At 39.5% G+C, this 19,029-nt stretch overlaps 1 protein-coding gene across 1 annotated transcript in view; it reads right to left on the bottom strand.

The window, feature by feature from the left end:
• LOC131944489 (visual system homeobox 2-like) overlaps positions 1-19,029 on the bottom strand; it is a 42,322-nt gene that overhangs the window by 4,805 nt on the left and 18,488 nt on the right. Inside the window, exons 2-3 of the mRNA XM_059305156.1 lie at positions 10,144-10,231; positions 3,706-3,829 (exon numbers count right to left, since the gene is read on the bottom strand). Of these exons, the coding sequence (XP_059161139.1) occupies positions 3,706-3,829; positions 10,144-10,231 (212 nt within the window). The remainder of the gene's footprint in view (positions 1-3,705; positions 3,830-10,143; positions 10,232-19,029) is intronic.

Below are 19,029 nucleotides of genomic sequence, written 5' to 3'. Positions count from 1 at the left end.
GCAATTTAAATTCAATTTTTTATTGAGAAAATTGGTGGCTCGTGACGATCTGTGGCGTGTGATTGGTGGTGGTTTAGTGTGTGGGATGGTGCGCTAGTTGGTCGGATGGTGCGTCAGTTGGTGGGGTGGTGCGTCAGTTGGTCGGATGATGCGTCAGTTAGTCGGATGGTGCGTCAGTTGGTCGGATGGTGCGTCAGTTGGTGGGGTGGTGCGTCAGTTGGTGGGGTGGTGCGTCAGTTGGTGGGGTGGTGCGTCAGTTGGTGGGGTGGTGCGTCAGTTGGTCGGATGATGCGTCAGTTAGTCGGATGGTGCGTCAGTTGGTCGGATGGTGCGTCAGTTGGTGGGGTGGTGCGTCAGTTGGTGGGGTGGTGCGTCAGTTGGTCGGATGATGCGTCAGTTGGTGGGGTGGTGCGTCAGTTGGTCGGATGATGCGTCAGTTAGTCGGATGGTGCGTCAGTTGGTCGGATGGTGCGTCAGTTGGTGGGGTGGTGCGTCAGTTGGTCGGATGGTGCGTCAGTTGGTGGGGTGGTGCGTCAGTTGGTCGGATGATGCGTCAGTTAGTCGGATGGTACGTCAGTTGGTCGGATGGTGCGTCAGTTGGTGGGGTGGTGCGTCAGTTGGTGGGGTGGTGCGTCAGTTGGTCGGATGATGCGTCAGTTAGTCGGATGGTGCGTCAGTTGGTCGGATGGTGCGTCAGTTGGTGGGGTGGTGCGTCAGTTGGTGGGGTGGTGCGTCAGTTGGTGGGGTGGTGCGTCAGTTGGTGGGGTGGTGCGTCAGTTGGTCGGATGATGCGTCAGTTAGTCGGATGGTGCGTCAGTTGGTCGGATGGTGCGTCAGTTGGTGGGGTGGTGCGTCAGTTGGTGGGGTGGTGCGTCAGTTGGTGGGGTGGTGCGTCAGTTGGTGGGGTGGTGCGTCAGTTGGTGGGGTGGTGCGTCAGTTGGTCGGATGGTGCGTCAGTTGGTCGGATGATGCGTCAGTTAGTCGGATGGTGCGTCAGTTGGTCGGATGGTGCGTCAGTTGGTGGGGTGGTGCGTCAGTTGGTGGGGTGGTGCGTCAGTTGGTGGGGTGGTGCGTCAGTTGGTGGGGTGGTGCGTCAGTTGGTGGGGTGGTGCGTCAGTTGGTCGGATGGTGCGTCAGTTGGTCGGATGGTGCGTCAGTTGGTCGGATGGTGCGTCAGTTGGTCGGATGGTGCGTCATTTGGTCGGATGGTGGGTCAGTTGGTCGGATGGTGCGTCAGTTGGTCGGATGGTGCGTCAGTTAGTCGGATGGTGCGTCATTTGATAGGATGGTGGGTTAGTGTGTGGGATGATGCGTCAGTTGGTCGGATGGTGCGTCATTTGGTCGGATGATGCGTCATTTGGTCGGATGGTGGGTTAGTGTGTGGGATGATGTGTCAGTTGGTCGGATGGTTCGTTAGTTTGTCGGATGGTGCGCTAGTTTGCCGGATGTTGTGTTAGTTGGTGGGATGGTGCGTTAGTTTGACGGATGGTGCGTTATCTTGTTGGATGCTGCGTTAGTTTGAAGGGTAGTGCGCTTGTTTTTTGGGATGGTGTGTTAGTTTGTGGGATGGTGCGTCAGTTTGTCGGATGATGCGTCAGTTGGTCGGATGGTGGGTTAGTGTGTGGGATGGTGCGTCAGTTTGTCGGATGGTGCGTCAGTTGGTCGGATGGTGCGTTAGTTTGTGGAATAATTAGTTAGTTTGTGGGATGGTGCGTTAATTTGTCGGATGTTGTTTGCATTTATGTAAGGATGCTTTAGTTTGTAAAATGTTGCGTCTATGTTTTTGCTGTACGAGAGTTTGTTAGATGACGCGCACTTTATTGGACAATAATACAATTGTTGGATTTAAGAAAGTTGTTGGATTTTTAAAAATTATTTAATAGTAAAAAAAGTTGAATGTTAAGACAAATGTTGGATGTAAAACAATAATCGTTTGGTAAAATAATTGTTGAATCGTGAGCACCAGATATTATTGTTGGGCGATCACAACCATTGAGAGATAACGATCAAACATCCACATTCCAAGTTATGTAACCGACAAGTTTTAACCACTGAAATTTTCCAGCAGTCAATAGATTTCATTGTGTCTTCTGTAACTGTCTACAAATAATATTTAAATCGATCGAAAACAAAGCTTGCAGATACTGGCAGATACCGACATTACCCCCCGGGATATCTGACGTAAAGCAATTATTTTATAACTATTAGATATTATATAATCTCTATTTCGTTCAAAAACAGTGGAGATTTTTTTTTTAATGTCGCCGATTTCAAACAATCTAGATCTTGGAATATGTGTCTTACTTTATATTTTATGTAAAATTTGTTTTTAGGATGCGATCAACTAGCCCCTGCAAATATTGAAAACTACTAACCAAACACATAGAGCATTGTTTTTAGCGAGCCATAACATCTTCTAGAATTTCATCAACTGCCACCAAAAACCTGGCTACTCCGCACACAAACACCTTGGCGCGTGCTCTTTCATCTACCCCCGGTTCAAAGGTCAGGTGTGAGCTATCAATAGACCTCGCCATCCCATGTTTTCCGCCCAGATCAGCTGGGGCCAGCTCTGATTTCCACGTCATTCCGCGCAGGAATTGTTCCAAGCAAACTGTTTACCGCCGACAACTTCCGGAGACAACCGAGCAACAACAGCCCACGGAAAACATCCCCGGAAAAACACCACGCCCAAATAGCCGACAGGTTGAAAAAACAAAGGAAGCTGGGATGGTTGGTCGTTTAAAAACAATTAGCTCGCTCGTGCTATCTTATAGGTTTAGCTGCACGTGTTGTGCTCACTTTAAGATTGGGGGTTGGGAGGTGAGGGGGTAGGTGTGAGGTGAGGTATGTGTGCGGGTGAGAGGGTAGGTAGGTATGTGTGAGGGTGAGGGGTTAGGTGTGAGGGGTTAGGTGAGAGGGGAGGTATGAGCGAGTGTGAGGGGGGTAGGTAGGTATGTGTGAGGGTGAGGGGGTAGGTGTGAGGGGTTAGGTGTGAGATAGGTATGAGCGAGTGTGAGGGGGTAGGTAGGTATGTGTGAGGGTGAGAGGGTAGGTGTGAGGGGAGGAATGTGCGAGTGTGAGGGGGTAGGTATGTGTGAGGGTGATGGAGTAGGTGTGAGGGGGGTATGTGTGAGGGGAGGTATGAGCGAGTGTGAGGGGGGTAGGTAGGTATGTGTGAGGGTGAGGGGGTAGGTGTGAGGGGTTAGGTGTGAGGGGAGGTATAAGTGAGTGTGAGGGGGTAGGTATGTGTGAGGGTGAGGGGTTAGGTGTGAGGAGAGGTATGAGCTAGTGTGAGGGGGTAGGTATGTGTGAGGGTGAGGGGTAGGTGTGAGGGGTTAGGTGTGAGGGGAGGTATGAGCGAGTGTGAGGGGGTAGGTAGGTATGTGTGAGGGTGAGAGGGTAGGTGTGAGGGGTTAGGTGTGAGGGGAGGTATGAGTGAGTGTGAGGGGGGTAGGTAGATATGTGTGAGGGTGAGGGGGTAGGTGTGAGGGGAGGTATGTGGGAGGGTGAGGGGGGTAGGTAGGTATGTGTGAGGGTGAGGGTTAGGTGTGAGGTGAGGTATGTGTGAGGGTGAGGGGGTAGGTGTGAGGGGGTTAGGTGTTGGGGAGGTATGTGTGAGGGTGAGGGGGTAGGTAGGTATGTGCGAGTGAGAACAATTATTGTTTAAATTGAGCTGAGGATGCCGGCGATATTTTGACCAACCTGAATCCTGTCCTCTGGCAGATCAATCTTGAGGGCGAGCAGTTCCCTGGCGTACAGGTCCGGGTAGTGAGCGTCCTTGAAGGCTTTCTCCAGCTCCTCTAGCTGGTAGCTGGTGAAGATGGTCCTGGGGAGGGCGTTCAGAGCGTCAGTGGTTGTGTCATGACGGGCTGGTACACTGACATATGACATGACATTCTCAACAAGGACACAGTAGACATGCAGGACGGCAATAGTATGACATTTTCTCTAGATTTACACGACATTTTCTCTAGATTCAAATGACATTTTATACGATTTTAAAATCATAACCTACATATGGAAATATCTTAACGTAACACAATAGAAAAATATATTATGTGTGAATAATGTATTTCATTTGAATAACCTTTTTTTTTTTAATTAAAAAAATGTTAATTTTAAAGCTCTCAAAAATCTATAAAAAGAAACAGGTAGTGTGTGTGTGTGTGTATGTGTGTGTGTGTTCGTGTATGTGTGTGCGCGAGAGCGAAAGAGAGAAAGAGAGTTGTAATGGGGGACAATGTGGAAACCGGAAGTGATAATAATCCAACACTTGACACCAAATAAAGAAAACAACAGAACTTCAGACAGACAAATCAGCAGACAGACAATTGACCTTCTTGTCTGGCTAATGAAGCACTCACCCCCCTCCCCCACCCCCGACGACTGGACCAATAGTTTTCACTGTAACTGCTAATGCTATAATTAGTGGCCCTTCCTCCGATGAAAGCAAGATTATAATTGGGCCAATTTCGGACCTAATTTGGGCAGAGACACTGCCACGCATCCAGCAGCGCGTGCTACGAGCGGCTAGCTGCACGTGCCCGCCTCGTTCTCGGGTTGCTCGTGCTCACGATGGGCAGAGGATGATGTCTCGGGTGGGTGTGGGGGGAGACTGTGTGGTTGTGGTGGTGGTGGTGGTGGTGGTGGTGGTGGTGGTGGTAGAAAGATTATCTTCAGTTTATAGAGAATCGGACAAGAGTAAATACGGTTTTTATTCAATGAAACAGTAGCGTCACTGGTAAACTAGTGGCGTCACTATATATCAATGAGTGACGTCACTATTAAATTCCTGACAGAATGAAATCACCAATTAGCTACTGAGTAGATTTTTACTGATAAAATCTTGACAACAAACAAACCGGCTTATTGACGACAGACACTGACAGCCCCACAAACCAAGTAATGACAAACATATCACGTCAAATGTCAGTGGTGACATTGGTCACGTCAAATCTCACGTTAACCCCAAGGTCGTTTCTCCGTTAGCTGTCGTGACATGAGGAAATAACAGGAGACACAACAACAACAACAACATGTGAGACATATAGAGACCAGAGAAATAAAAGCCACCCCCTTTATATATATATATATATATATATATATATATATATATATATATATATATATATATATATATATATATATATATATATATATATATATATATATATATATATATATATATATATATATATATATATATATATATTTACAGTGCACTAATTTCCAAATTTGGTAATTTAATCTATTTCATTGTTAGACACAAAATATGCCCAAACTCATCAAAATAATCGAGTTTTAAAAATGTGTGTATCTCATTGAAAATGCAACGTCATATCTGGTAAGCCGGTCATTATTATACACACTTGTGTTTATTTTATCACTGTTACTTTTTAATTTATATTATAAATTTTGAATACATTCCTTCTTAGAGCTATGTTTTTTAATAGGCTATATCGCATTTAAATAATAATTAAGAGAAGTAATTGCTTTTTAATTAACTTAGTACAAAACTACTTAAATGCGATTTAAATGCAACTTATAGACTATTTAAAGAATAGCAATAAGACATGAAGTAATTTGAACGTTTGGCTATCTTTCACAGCTCATGGACTTTGTTTTCTACTGTGCAACAGGCTGTCTTAGTTCATACACTACTATCACTGCTGTAGTAGATTTGTTGCTGTTTTTTTTTAACTATCAAGGTGTACGAAACAATTTTTTTAGAAAAAACATCGTTATTTTAGGGTTGGAGTCCCCCCCCTCTCCACACACCCCTCCAAGGATCTGTCGGTAGTTCCGCCCCTGATAGCAACGACAGCACACAATACAGACAGCAACGGGCAACGTATTGGAACTGTTTTCCTACGGTACGACGTAAAGAAAAAGTGAACCATTACAAATGTAATTGAGTCTGATCGTAAAACTCTGGCAACGATTTGGTGAAATTAGCGGATCCATAGGAGGCCGATAGAAAACGTTAGTTACTGTCAGAGGATCGTTAAGGTTAGGTTAACGTCGGGCCAGGCTCAATCGTAATGCACGATTTCGATGGGGGGGGGGGGGGATATATGGGGTAGGTAGGTGGGGGTAATATTTTTGTGTTGTCGGTGTGCTGGTACTCTCGATATCGATAGATAAAGGAGGGGGGGCGTAGGTTGTATCACGAAAAGTTTGACAATAGTCTTGTTGATATATTTATTTCGATAAATTGACAAGTGGAATATTACCAAAGATTTCATTTACCAAGGGAGAGAACCGTCACGCACGAACCGGTCGTTAAGGGGAGATAAGTGTAATTTGTCGATAGGAATAACTCGACGCGAGTTACCGGTCCTGTGATTACAGTTGTTGTCCCTTGATCCCATTATAGCTTTATGATTTATCGATAGGAAGATGAGGACTGGGGGCGGTAGGTAAGAATTATAAGCGTAAGGCAGCCAATATAGTAGGCAAGCAGCATCACTGGGGGGATCGTTGGCAGCAATCAATCAAATGGCGACTGGTTCAATTAGAAAACAATACGATCGTTTTCAATTGTTTGCTGGGGGCTGATTTGGTTGTTGTCATGTGATTCTTGGAGGATCTGGTAGGTAACTGATGATCTTTGTGGTTAGAGAGAACTAACTAAAGATCTTTGATATGAAAAAAAGATCTTTATAGTTAGAGATAACTATAGATCTTTAAGATGAGGAGTAAATGAAGATCTTTATGATTAGATGAAACTAAAGATCTTTTTTGGCGTAAAAATAAATATTTTATTCTAGGGATGACCAAAGATCTTTGTGATGAGAAATAAATGAAGATCTTAATGGTTAGAGGAAACTAAAGATATCTGTGAAGACTGAAAATATATGTGGTTAAAGAGATAATTAAATTTGGATGGAAGCAGTAACTAAAGATCTATCTAATGATCGAGATAACTCAAGATCTTTGTGATACTAAATACATGAAGATCTTTGTGGTTAGAGAGATAACTAAAGATATCTGTAAAAACAGATTATTAAAAATGGTTGTGAAGATAAAGGTAACTAAAGATCTTTTTTATCTGAAATAAGCAAAGATCCTTGAGGTAGCTACAGTATATAACACTGACGTGCTGGGGTTAGGTTTACCAAAGGAAAAAAAATTCTCAAAACCAATTCTCTTTTTAATTTAGGGCCGGTTTTTGCAAAAATTAACAGTTAAAAAGAATTCATTAATATGTATTAATTAACATTATTAATTAATAATTATTTCTACAATGAATAAAATCCTTGTTTCATGTCAATCTAAAACTATTAGGATTTAGAAAGATTTGTTAGTGAACTGATGAATTGATGATGTGGCAATACATGAGGCCTAAGTCACGTGGCACAAGAAGTCTAGACACAGGACAGAGGGAACAAGACACAAAGCATAAGACAAAAGACACAAGACACAAAACAAAAGACACGAGACACGAAACAAAAGACACGAGACACAAGACACAAAACAAAAGACACGAGACACAAGACACAAAACAAAAGACACAAGACACGAAACAAAAGACACAAGACACGAGACACGAAACAAAAGACACAAGACACGAGACACGAAACAAAAGACACGAGACACGAGACACGAAACAAAAGACACAAGACACGAGACACGAAACAAAAGACACAAGACACGAGACACAAAACAAAAGACACGAGACACGAGAAACGAAACAAAAAACACGAGACACGAAACAAAAGACACGAGACACGAAACAAAAGACACAAGACACGAGACGCGAAACAAAAGACACGAGACACAAGACACGAGACACGAAACAAAAGACACAAGACACGAGACACAAAACAAAAGACACGAGACACGAGACACGAAACAAAAAACACGAGACACGAAACAAAAGACACGAGACACAAGACACAAGACACAAAACAAAAGACGCGAGACTTTAACATCCCTCGCCATCGAGCCTACTAATTATTGTCTGGGACTGTCGTTAAGGAGGTCACGTGGCTCTAAGACAGTGAAATATCTTCCACTAATTATTTATTGTTAGGCTGATGGGTAGCGGGCTAAAAGTTTGTTCGTTGTAGGGATAAGTATAGAGAGGAGGATGGGGGAGCAGGAGCAAGATCTAGAACAATGAGGGATTAAGGTCTAGAACAATGAGGGATTAAGGTCTAGAACAATGAGGGATTAAGATCTTGAACAATGAGGGATTAAGATCTATAACAATGGGGGATTAAAATCTAGAACAATGAGGGGTTAAGTTCTATAATAATGAGGTATTAAGATCTAGAACATGGGGGTTATTAAGATCTAGAACAAGGAGGGATAAAGAAACACGGAGAGTGTAAGAGCTAGAAGAACAAGGGGTTAATATCTAGAACTTGGAGGCATTATGATCTAGAACAAGTAAGGGTTAAGTTTTAGAACACGGAGAGTGTAAGTGCTAGAACAATGAGGGATTAAAATCTAGAACTTGGGGGGATTAAGATCTAGAACTTGGAGAGATTAAGATCTAGAACAACGAGGGATCTAGAAGATGGAAACAAGGCGGCTTTGAAGCAAATGGCTGCAGGCGGACGATTAACTTGGCCTATTGATTGCCGGGGCTAGTTAGGTGACCTACGTCATCTGATGAACAATTTGCAGACGAGCGAGATTGGCACCAAGATGCCAGAGTTCGTCTCCCGCTGGCCCGCCAGCATTAATTGCTGCAATCTCAGGAAATCTGACAGAATTACTTACAGCAGCAGATACAAGTAGGCGACTTTGGAACACGATACAAGTGTGCGTGTTTTATTTGGAACAAAGAATAAATTCGGTACAGGTTGGAGGGCTTTTGATTTGAGCTGAACTTTTAAAAATAAATCAATACTTGACAATAGATTGATTTAAAACGATCAGAAAACTATTTACTTGAAACAATGTTACAATATAAATAAATAGGCTACATGCTGCGTACAAAAGAAGAGAAAACAATCAATGTTGAATTAATGTTGAATTAATGTTAAATTAATGTTGAATTAATGTTGAATTAATGTTGAATTAATATTGAATTAATGTTGAATTAATGTTGAATTAATATTGAATTAATGTTGAATTAATGTTGAATTAACGTTGAATTAATGTTGAATTAATGTTGAAACATTTTTTTAGATCTAGCACGTTACCCCGGGTCCATTACCCCTGGCCATAGCCTCCTACCGTCGTCATAGCTTTTTTAACTAAGTAGCAATTTAAAGCAAAATACTAAAAAAAAATTCTAAAAGGTATAATATAAAATAAATTTCTAAACAGTAAAATAAAAAAAAAATCATAAGGTTAGTTAACAAGAAAAAAAATTTCCTCAAAATCAATCAGATGTGACTTAGCAGGTTTTACAAGTGGACTTCTCACTTACACACAATCATTACACAGATACATAAGTATTAACACATACTTTATTTGTTACACACTCACACATGCGACAAATTCTCTATCACACTCAATCACAACACAGAAATACTGCATGAACAGACCATACAACACTATCCGTGTAGGAATCAAACGCTCTATAATAGGGTACTTTAATCTGGATCGATGTAAACGATAACAGGGTCTGACACACGCTCAATGTAAGACGATAGGTAGACATAGGCTATAGAGGGAACTAGAACATTAAACATTTAACCAATAGGGACTTCACAGGCAAACCATTCATTTGAAAACAAGGAAATACAGAGATATTACTTAAATATTAGTGACAGATTATCTGTTCAGGTGACACACTGAAGTCATGTAGAACTAATGAAATAATGTTTTGATTTTTAAAAGAATAATAATATTGTAATAATTCAATAAGTAAAATTGAAATAATATATTGAAATAATACTGAAACAGTATCATAAATATGTAAATAATATTGAAAGAATGTATTAAAATAATATTGAACAATCACGATATCATCTAAGATTCACATAATCTCTAAATATAATAGATGTCAGCTATACAGATGATGTAGAGAGTTAATATCGTTATCAAGTTTACGACATTAATCATTCAATTTAATCTGTCGTCATATGTTTTAGGGACCATCTATGTAGATAATATCATGAGATTATTAAAATAATCCAAGGCAAAAATCTACCTAGATAATCCTCTAAAACAAAAGCCTACCTGTGTCTCCGGCGTTTCTTGGCTTTCTTCCCCGCTAGTGTGTTGGTGTCTTGGGGCTTGTCGGGGTGTAGGTAGGTTTGGTGTGGCACTAGATGACATAGAGAATGACATTAGGTAGGTTGCAGGTAGGTTTTGTGTGGCACTAGATGACATAGAGAATGACATTAAGTAGGTTGGGTGTGGCATTAGATGACATAGAGAATGACATTAGGTAGGTTTGGTGTGGCACTAGATGACATAGAGAATGACATTAGGTAGGTTTGGTGTGGCACTAGATGACATAGAGAATGACATTAGGTAGGTTTGGTGTGGCACTAGATGACATAGAGAATGACATTAGGTAGGTTTGGTGTGGCACTAGATGACATAGAGAATGACATTAGGTAGGTTTGGTGTGGCACTAGATGACATAGAGAATGACATTAGGTAGGTTTGGTGTGGCACTAGATGACATAGAGAATGACATTAGGTAGGTTTGGTGTGGCACTAGATGACATAGAGAATGACATTAGGTAGGTTTGGTGTGGCACTAGATGACATAGAAAATGACATTAGGTAGGTTTGGTGTGGCACTAGATGACATAGAGAATGACATTAGGTAGGTTTGGTGTGGCACTAGATGACATAGAGAATGACATTAGGTAGGTTTGGTGTGGCACTAGATGACATAGAGAATGACATTAGGTAGGTTTGGTGTGGCACTAGATGACATAGAGAATGACATTAGGTAGGTTTGGTGTGGCACTAGATGACATAGAGAATGACATTAGGTAGGTTTGGTGTGGCACTAGATGACATAGAGAATGACATTAGGTAGGTTTGGTGTGGCACTAGATGACATAGAGAATGACATTAGGTAGGTTTGGTGTGGCACTAGATGACATAGAGAATGACATTAGGTAGGTTTGGTGTGGCACTAGATGACATAGAGAATGACATTAGGTAGGTTTGGTGTGGCACTAGATGACATAGAGAATGGCATTAGTTAGGTTTGGTGTGGCACTAGATGACATAGAGAATGGCATTAGGTAGGTTTGGTGTGGCACTAGATGACATAGAGAATGACATTAGGTAGGTTTGGTGTGGCACTAGATGATATAGAGAATGACATTAGGTAGGTTTGGTGTAGCACTAGATGAAATAGAGACTGACATTAGGTAGGTTGGGTGTGGCACTAGATGACATAGAGATTGACATTAGGTAGGTTGGGTGTGGCACTAGATGACATAGAGAATGACATTAGGTAGGTTTGGTGTGGCACTAGATGGCACAGAGAATGATATTAGGTAGGTTTGGTGTGGCACTAGATGACATAGAGAATGACATTAGGTAGGTTTAGTGTGGCACTAAATGACATAGAGAATGACATTAGGTAGGTTTGATGTGGCACTAGATGATATAGAGAATGATATTAGGTAGGTTTGGTGTGGCAGTAGATGATATAGAGAATGATATTAGGTAGGTTTGATGTGGCACTAAATGACATAGAGAATGACATTAGGTAGGTTTGGTGTGGCACTAAATGACATAGAGAATGACATTAGGTAGGTTGGGTGTGGCACTAAATGACATAGAGAATGACATTAGGTAGGTTTGGTGTGGCACTAAATGACATAGAGAATGACATTAGGTAGGTTTGGTGTGGCACTAAATGACATAGAGAATGACATTAGGTAAGTTTGGTGTGGCACTAGATGACATAGAGAATGACATTAGGTAGGTTTGGTGTGGCACTAGATGACACAGAGAATGACATTAGGTAGGTTTGGTGTGGCACTAAATGACATAGAGAATGACATTAGGTAGGTTTGGTGTGGCAGTAGATGATATAGAGAATGATATTAGGTAGGTTGGGTGTGGCACTAGATGACATAGAGAATGACATTAGGTAGGTTTGGTGTGGCACTAGATGACATAGAGAATGACATAAGGTAGGTTGCAGGTAGGTTTGGTGTGGCATTAAATGAAATACAGAATGACATTAGGTAGGTTGGGTGTGGCACTAGATGACAGCGAGAATGACATTAGCAAGGTGTAGGTGTTTCTGGCTATAAATGACAGAAATATATCATCAGCATCCTTAGTGTACAAACAAAACAGCATCTCAATGTAAACCAATGTTCTGTATGTGTCCATCAAACCAAATGTTTAGCATCATAAAATGTACTTGAACGTAATGTGTCAAAAAAAAAAAAACATTCCTGGACATGAATAAACACCTGACTATCAAAAGGCTGAAATGTTGTTTCAAACGAACACAAAGTTCTATTATTTAGACAGTGGACATGCCCGCCTAATTGGAGGTTTTTTTCGGTGTGGGCGTGGTTAAAATGACCACAAGCTGAGCTGGGTTGACCTGGGCCTTTGATCATGTGACCACGTGGGGAGGTGGGGGGGGGTTCGGGGTCAGGTGGGTCACAACGTGTCCAGGGGACATCACGACTATATTGTACGAACAGTTTTATACAAATCTCAAGAGTTGTCGGCCCTAGATCAACTCAAGTACAGCTATGTTCGAGTTGCTACAAACAATCATGATTTAATTGTGTGGGGGAGAAATTGGAACAATCATGATTTAATTGTGGGAGAAAAATAAAAACTATTATGATTTAATGTATGATGAGGAATTAAAATTATTATGATTTTGTTAAATGTGATAAGAAATCAAACAATCACAATTTGATGTTATGGGGAGAAATAGGAACAATCATGATTTAACTAGATTGTATTAGTAAGAACAATCATGCTTTAAATCTAAGAGGATGGTAGGAACATTTATTATTAGATCTATAGAACATAATGACATGTGATTTGGGTTTTTTATGTGGCGTAATGTCATGTTTGGTGATCTTTGTAACATGATGACGTGTGGTATGGTGATATATGTGCCATGGTGACGTGTCGGTAAAAACACCGTTTTACAGTCAACATATTTGTGAAAAAAACATTCAAATTAAAAGATAAATCACCGCCATTGCCCAACGTAATGTGACTTAATTACTCGGCCCGCAATTAAAATCACATAACTTTGTTTCAAATGAAATAAATATTCCCATTTAGAATTTTATCACCCTTTATAACAAGCGCAAATAAATATTTAAAAAATTAAGAACCTTAGTTTGTTTAAAAAATAAGACATAAAATTTTTTACAACTTTTCCTGAAGTTGGCGGAAACTGGGAATTCTCAGGGAAGACGATAAGTGCCTCCATTCTTCCAGCCATTTCCTCCTCCTATGATACAACCCACCTTGTAGTGTTGTTATATTTATGCGGGCCATTTCTATCGGCTTTGAGAAATCACGTGTCATGTGATGGCGCTACTAATAGCTGAGAAGCTAGAATAGCTGCAGTTAAATGTAATACGATGTGTTTAAACGTCCTCATTTTGCCATTAGACACGGGGTCACGAGGGGTCAGGGATGTAACCGAGTAGAGAACGCGTCGTTAGGGGAGGAGATAAATCCTGGAGAACTTCTTGCACGGGGAGTTGTCTGCCCTACTTGCTACATTGGTAGCGATGGTCTTTGTTACTTGGTACATAGGTAGCGATGGTCTTTGTTACTTGGTACATTCACAACAGTTGTCTTTGTTGCTTATTACATAGGTAGCTATGGTCTTTGTTACTTGTTTCATTAGAAGCACTTGTCTTTGTTACTTGTTACATTGGTAGCAGTTGTCTTTGCTAATTGGTACATATGTAGTTATGGTTTTTGTTACTTGCTTCATTAGTAGCAGTTGTCTTTGTTACTTTTTACATTGGTAGCAGTTGTCTTTGTTACTTGTTACATTGGTAGCAGTTGTCTTTGTTACTTGTTACATTAGTAGCAGTTGTCTTTGTTGCTTGTTACATTCACACCAGTTGTCTTTGTTACTTGTTACATTGGTAATAGTTGTCTTTCTATGTTCTTAATTTAGATAACGATTGACTCTCTTACTTGCTACATAGGAAGTGAGTCACTTTGTTACTTATTACAAGGTAGTAGTTGTCTTTCTTTTCATTGTTTCACTACCCCTGTAATTGTCAAAAATACCCGTTCAACTTTTACCCCTTGCGTCTATCTGCAACGCAACTACATCTTCTTTTGATTACTGCAAATTTTGACCGGAAATAGTACTTTACAGTATTTCCGATTTCTCAAATAAACATAAAATTTTGATTATTATTTTAAATCTATTTCTGTGCGCACTCCTTTTTTTCGATTCTATTCTACTAACCGTCAGTACCCGTTATATGTGAATTCTAGTACTATATATTTTAATGTTTTTTATAAATTAGTTATTACTCAAAGCGCAGTGTGCTTTACTACACGTTGAACGATATTAGTGACAAAGCAAAGAAATAAATAGCTAATTAATTCATTAAAAAATAATTAGGCGACCAATTAAGTCAAATTGAATGTCACGATGCATTGTCTTCATGTCTTGACCCACGTACCAACTACGAACCATATCTGTCAGTTAGAAGTGCCTGCAATTTCACACGGGCGTTTCGATCTAGACAGACAGACAGACTGACGAAAGGGGAAGCAAGTTAAATAAAAGCTTGTAAAAATCCGACACATTTAAAATAACAATTTTTTTTTAAATAACATATATTTGAAATATCCCATTTTGGGATTGATGATATAGCCAACATTTGAAGTGGAGCATTGGTAGACTTGTATGATATAAAAATCAACTTACATGTGTATGTTTTATATTGCTCATTTCTGTTAACCTTGTATCCCCGTCCCTGGCACTTAACGCTATCCCTTATCCCAAATCCCACAATCCCCAGTGTTAAATCGTGTGGATTTTTATTTGATCCCACAGTGAGAGCAGCCGGTGAGTCTGTGTGGTCGCGTTGGTAGCGCCACCTAATCAATCCACGCCTCATTAACTTCGGCTTTCCCCCAAAGCCCGCCGCAATTAACTGTGATGCCCAACAATAACTTGAACGATCAGCAAGTCGTATGTCATATGTCAGGCCGAGCTAGTAATCTCCCTTATTATTCCCATCTTTCACGTGATGTCATCGCTTGCCACGTGGTGCCATTGCACGGCTGAATTTAATTGGTTAACAGGCAAGACAACGGCTCGTGTAAAAGTTGGATTTTAGAAGGATCTGTTGACTATTAACGAGACAAAAGCCACAAAAACACGGGTAATTCGCTTCAAGCGCAGTGCTGCTGTTAACCTTTTATTTGATGGTAAACGTTGCTGGTGGTGTTGGTGGTTGTGGTGGTGGTTGTGGTGTGGGTGGGGGAATGAATGTTTGCTTTTATAATGGCTGATGCACTTTTTGTAATGTGTTCTGCCCACATAGGCAAGTATTCCTAGTTTAGCATATAGTAAGGGGAGATAACAACTTGTACTTGAAATATCTCTAAACAGCTTGTTCTGAAGCAGAATCTATCAAAGATTTTTAAATTTTTATAACTCTAATAATCAAATAGTACAACTTTTGAGTAAATTTTAGATTAAAAATTCTAAATAACAATAATTTAATAATAAAATAAAAAAAGTATATAAATCGAAAAACAATTATAAAATTTAGAACTATTTAAAGATGATAAGCCATGACGACTTTTTAAATCATTGCACATCACACATTCTTTTATTATGAACACTATTACTTTTCTCTTAAAAAGAAAAATTCTAAATCTTGAAAACTCATTGTTTAGAAAACGTTAAATTAAGATTACCCGCTATATGTTTACTACTTTGAACAGACATAACATTGTGATAAATGAATGCACTTTGTATTTATGTATTATTTCATGCAATAAAAATCATTTTATAACAATCATAAAAAAAAAAAAAAAAAAAAAAAAAAATTACTTTTCTCTTGATGACTAGGAATAAAGTTTTATTTGATTAATGTTAAAATCTACTTCTAGATGTAGATTCTTTACGGGAGCCGGACGTTTTCCCGAAAGACACGTGCCCGAATGCCGTTTGCCCGAAGGCCGATTTCCTGAATGGACACTTGCCCGAATGCGACAAATGCCCCGCTACGGTGTTACCTTTAAATGTTGAAGAAAATGGTTCGTCTTTCCTAAGTATTCGTTACCCACACTGTGTGTGTGTGCAATAGTGTCGACTCACCTTTGAGTCACACACAGGGGCGGAACTACAGTGCCGCCAGACCCCGCAATGCGAGGGGGGCCCACGCCATTTAAGGGCCCAGAGCCGACAATAATACATTTTTTTTATAGTTAAAAAGAAAGTAAATTTTCTTTTATTTTTTACTTATGGTTGTTTTGTAAAAAAATTACCGTAGCTGCGGTTGGATTATCTTTATTTTATAGACACTATCCCACGCTCTTGTATATTCTTTTTCCATTTGTTTTTAAACCACTGTGAAAGCCGAGTCTTTCTCCTACAATTAAACTTTTCAAAGATAAGCAAATGTCAAACCACTTCCATGACTTATTTCCCTTTTTCTTAAAAAAAATAGTCAAATAGGGGTGATCATAAGCTCCTTTTAATAGATTTGTACTAAACAAATTAAAAACCAATTACTTCTCTTAATTATTATTTTTTTTACAAGTAATTACTAAAAAATGACATTATATAAAAAGGAAATGTATTAAATCAATAATATTTAAAAAATTAATAAAATAAATTAAAAAAACAACATAAAATTAACATAACACGAGACACCATCACTTATACACAGCTTTCATGCTTTATATTATTTTTGACCGACTGTATGATATCAAGGCTTCTATCAAAAGTTAATTACAACTGATTTTCACAAAACACACTAATGCACTAACACACATGACATGATGTTGAATTTTTTAAAAATTGATGTATCTCAAATCCCGAACAGGCCAATATAATGAGTATCTTATGTTCGTGTTTTGTGATTATATATATATATATATATATATATATATATATATATATATATATATATATATATATATATATATATATATATATATATATATATAATATCATATATAGGCCTATATATATATATATGGGGGGGGGGGCCTAAAAAATTTTTTTGCAGGGTGGCCCTTTTTTTCTAGTACCGCCACTGGTCACACCATTTCACCCCGAGCCCTAGGCAAATTATTACATGCGGCATTTTATCAGAGGGTATCTGTAGGTATTTGCGGCATTTTATCTGAGGGTATCTGTAGGTATTTGCGGCATTTTATCAGAGGGTTTCTGTAGGTATTTGCGGCATTTTATCTGAGGGTATCTGTAGGTATTTGCAGCATTTTATCAGAGGGTATCTGTAGGTATTTGCGGCATTTTATCTGAGGGTATCTGTAGGTATTTGCGGCATTTTATCAGAGGGTATCTGTAGGTATTTGCGGCATTTTATCAGAGGGTTTCTGTAGGTATTTGCGGCATTTTATCTGAGGGTATCTGTAGGTATTTGCGGCATTTTATCAGAGGGTTTCTGTAGGTATTTGCGGCATTTTATCAGAGGGTTTCTGTAGGTATTTGCGGCATTTTATCTGAGGGTATCTGTAGGTATTTGCGGCATTTTATCTGAGGGTATCTGTAGGTATTTGCGGCATTTTATCAGAGGGTATCTGTAGGTATTTGCGGCATTTTATCAGAGGGTTTCTGTAGGTATTTGCGGCATTTTATCTGAGGGTATCTGTAGGTATTTGCGGCATTTAATCAGAGGGTTTCTGTAGGTATTTGCGGCATTTTATCAGAGGGTTTCTGTAGGTATTTGCGGCATTTTATCTGAGGGTATCTGTAGGTATTTGCGGCATTTTATCTGAGGGTATCTGTAGGTATTTGCGGCATTTTATCTGAGGGTATCTGTAGGTATTTGCGGCATTTTATCTGAGGGTATCTGTAGGTATTTGCGGCATTTTATCAGAGGGTTTCTGTAGGTATTTGCGGCATTTTATCTGAGGGTATCTGTAGGTATTTGCGGCATTTTATCAGAGGGTTTCTGTAGGTATTTGCGGCATTTTATCAGAGGGTTTCTGTAGGTATTTTCGGCATTTTATCTGAGGGTATCTGTAGGTATTTGCGGCATTTTATCTGAGGGTTTCTGTAGGTATTTGCGGCATTTTATCTGAGGGTTTCTGTAGGTATTTGCGGCATTTTATCTGAGGGTTTCTGTAGGTGTTTGCGGCATTTTATCTGAGGGTTTCTGTAGGTATTTGCGGCATTTTATCTGAGGGTTTCTGTAGGTGTTTGCGGCATTTTATCTGAGGGTTTCTGTAGGTATTTGCGGCATTTTATCTGAGGGTTTCTGTAGGTATTTGCGGCATTTTATCTGAGGGTTTCTGTAGGTATTTGCGGCATTTTATCTGAGGGTTTCTGTAGGTATTTGCGGCATTTTATCTGAGGGTTTCTGTAGGTATTTGCGGCATTTTATCAGAGGGTTTCTGTAGGTATTTGCGGCATTTTATCTGAGGGTTTCTGTAGGTATTTGCGGCATTTTATCAAAAGGTTTCTGTAGGTATTTGCGGCATTTTATCCCAGGGTTTCTGTAGGTATTTTCAAACGACTTGGCAGCCGAATTAATATAAAACTGACAATTATTTTAATCACATCAAGCTTGTGGAATGTCGTTGTTATGTTTGATGTTGAAAATAATTAAAGAAAAATGAGGCAATAATTAGAAATAAAGTGGGAATGATCTCCCTAAACTTTCTCGAATATTCTTATATAACACTCATGGGGATTGCAACTCCAGTGTAATCGGAATATGGACATGTTTTTAATCAATTTTTAAAAACTTTAATGTTTTATAATTAGAGTAGAATCTCCTAATAAAACTAATTGCGCACCAAATGAACAGCAAAGAATGTGTATAATAGTTCTGAAGAATATTACTTAATAAAGAAAATGTATCATCTAATTAAGTAGCGTTTTATGTCACAATGCTTTGTTTTCGAATGAAAAGTTTAAAATCA

This window comes from Physella acuta, unplaced genomic scaffold, assembly GCF_028476545.2.
Source record: "Physella acuta isolate Inbredline_101_S28 unplaced genomic scaffold, ASM2847654v3 ptg000494l, whole genome shotgun sequence".
NCBI lineage: Eukaryota > Metazoa > Mollusca > Gastropoda > Physidae > Physella > Physella acuta.
This window is presented reverse-complemented; position numbering and strand designations above follow the sequence as displayed.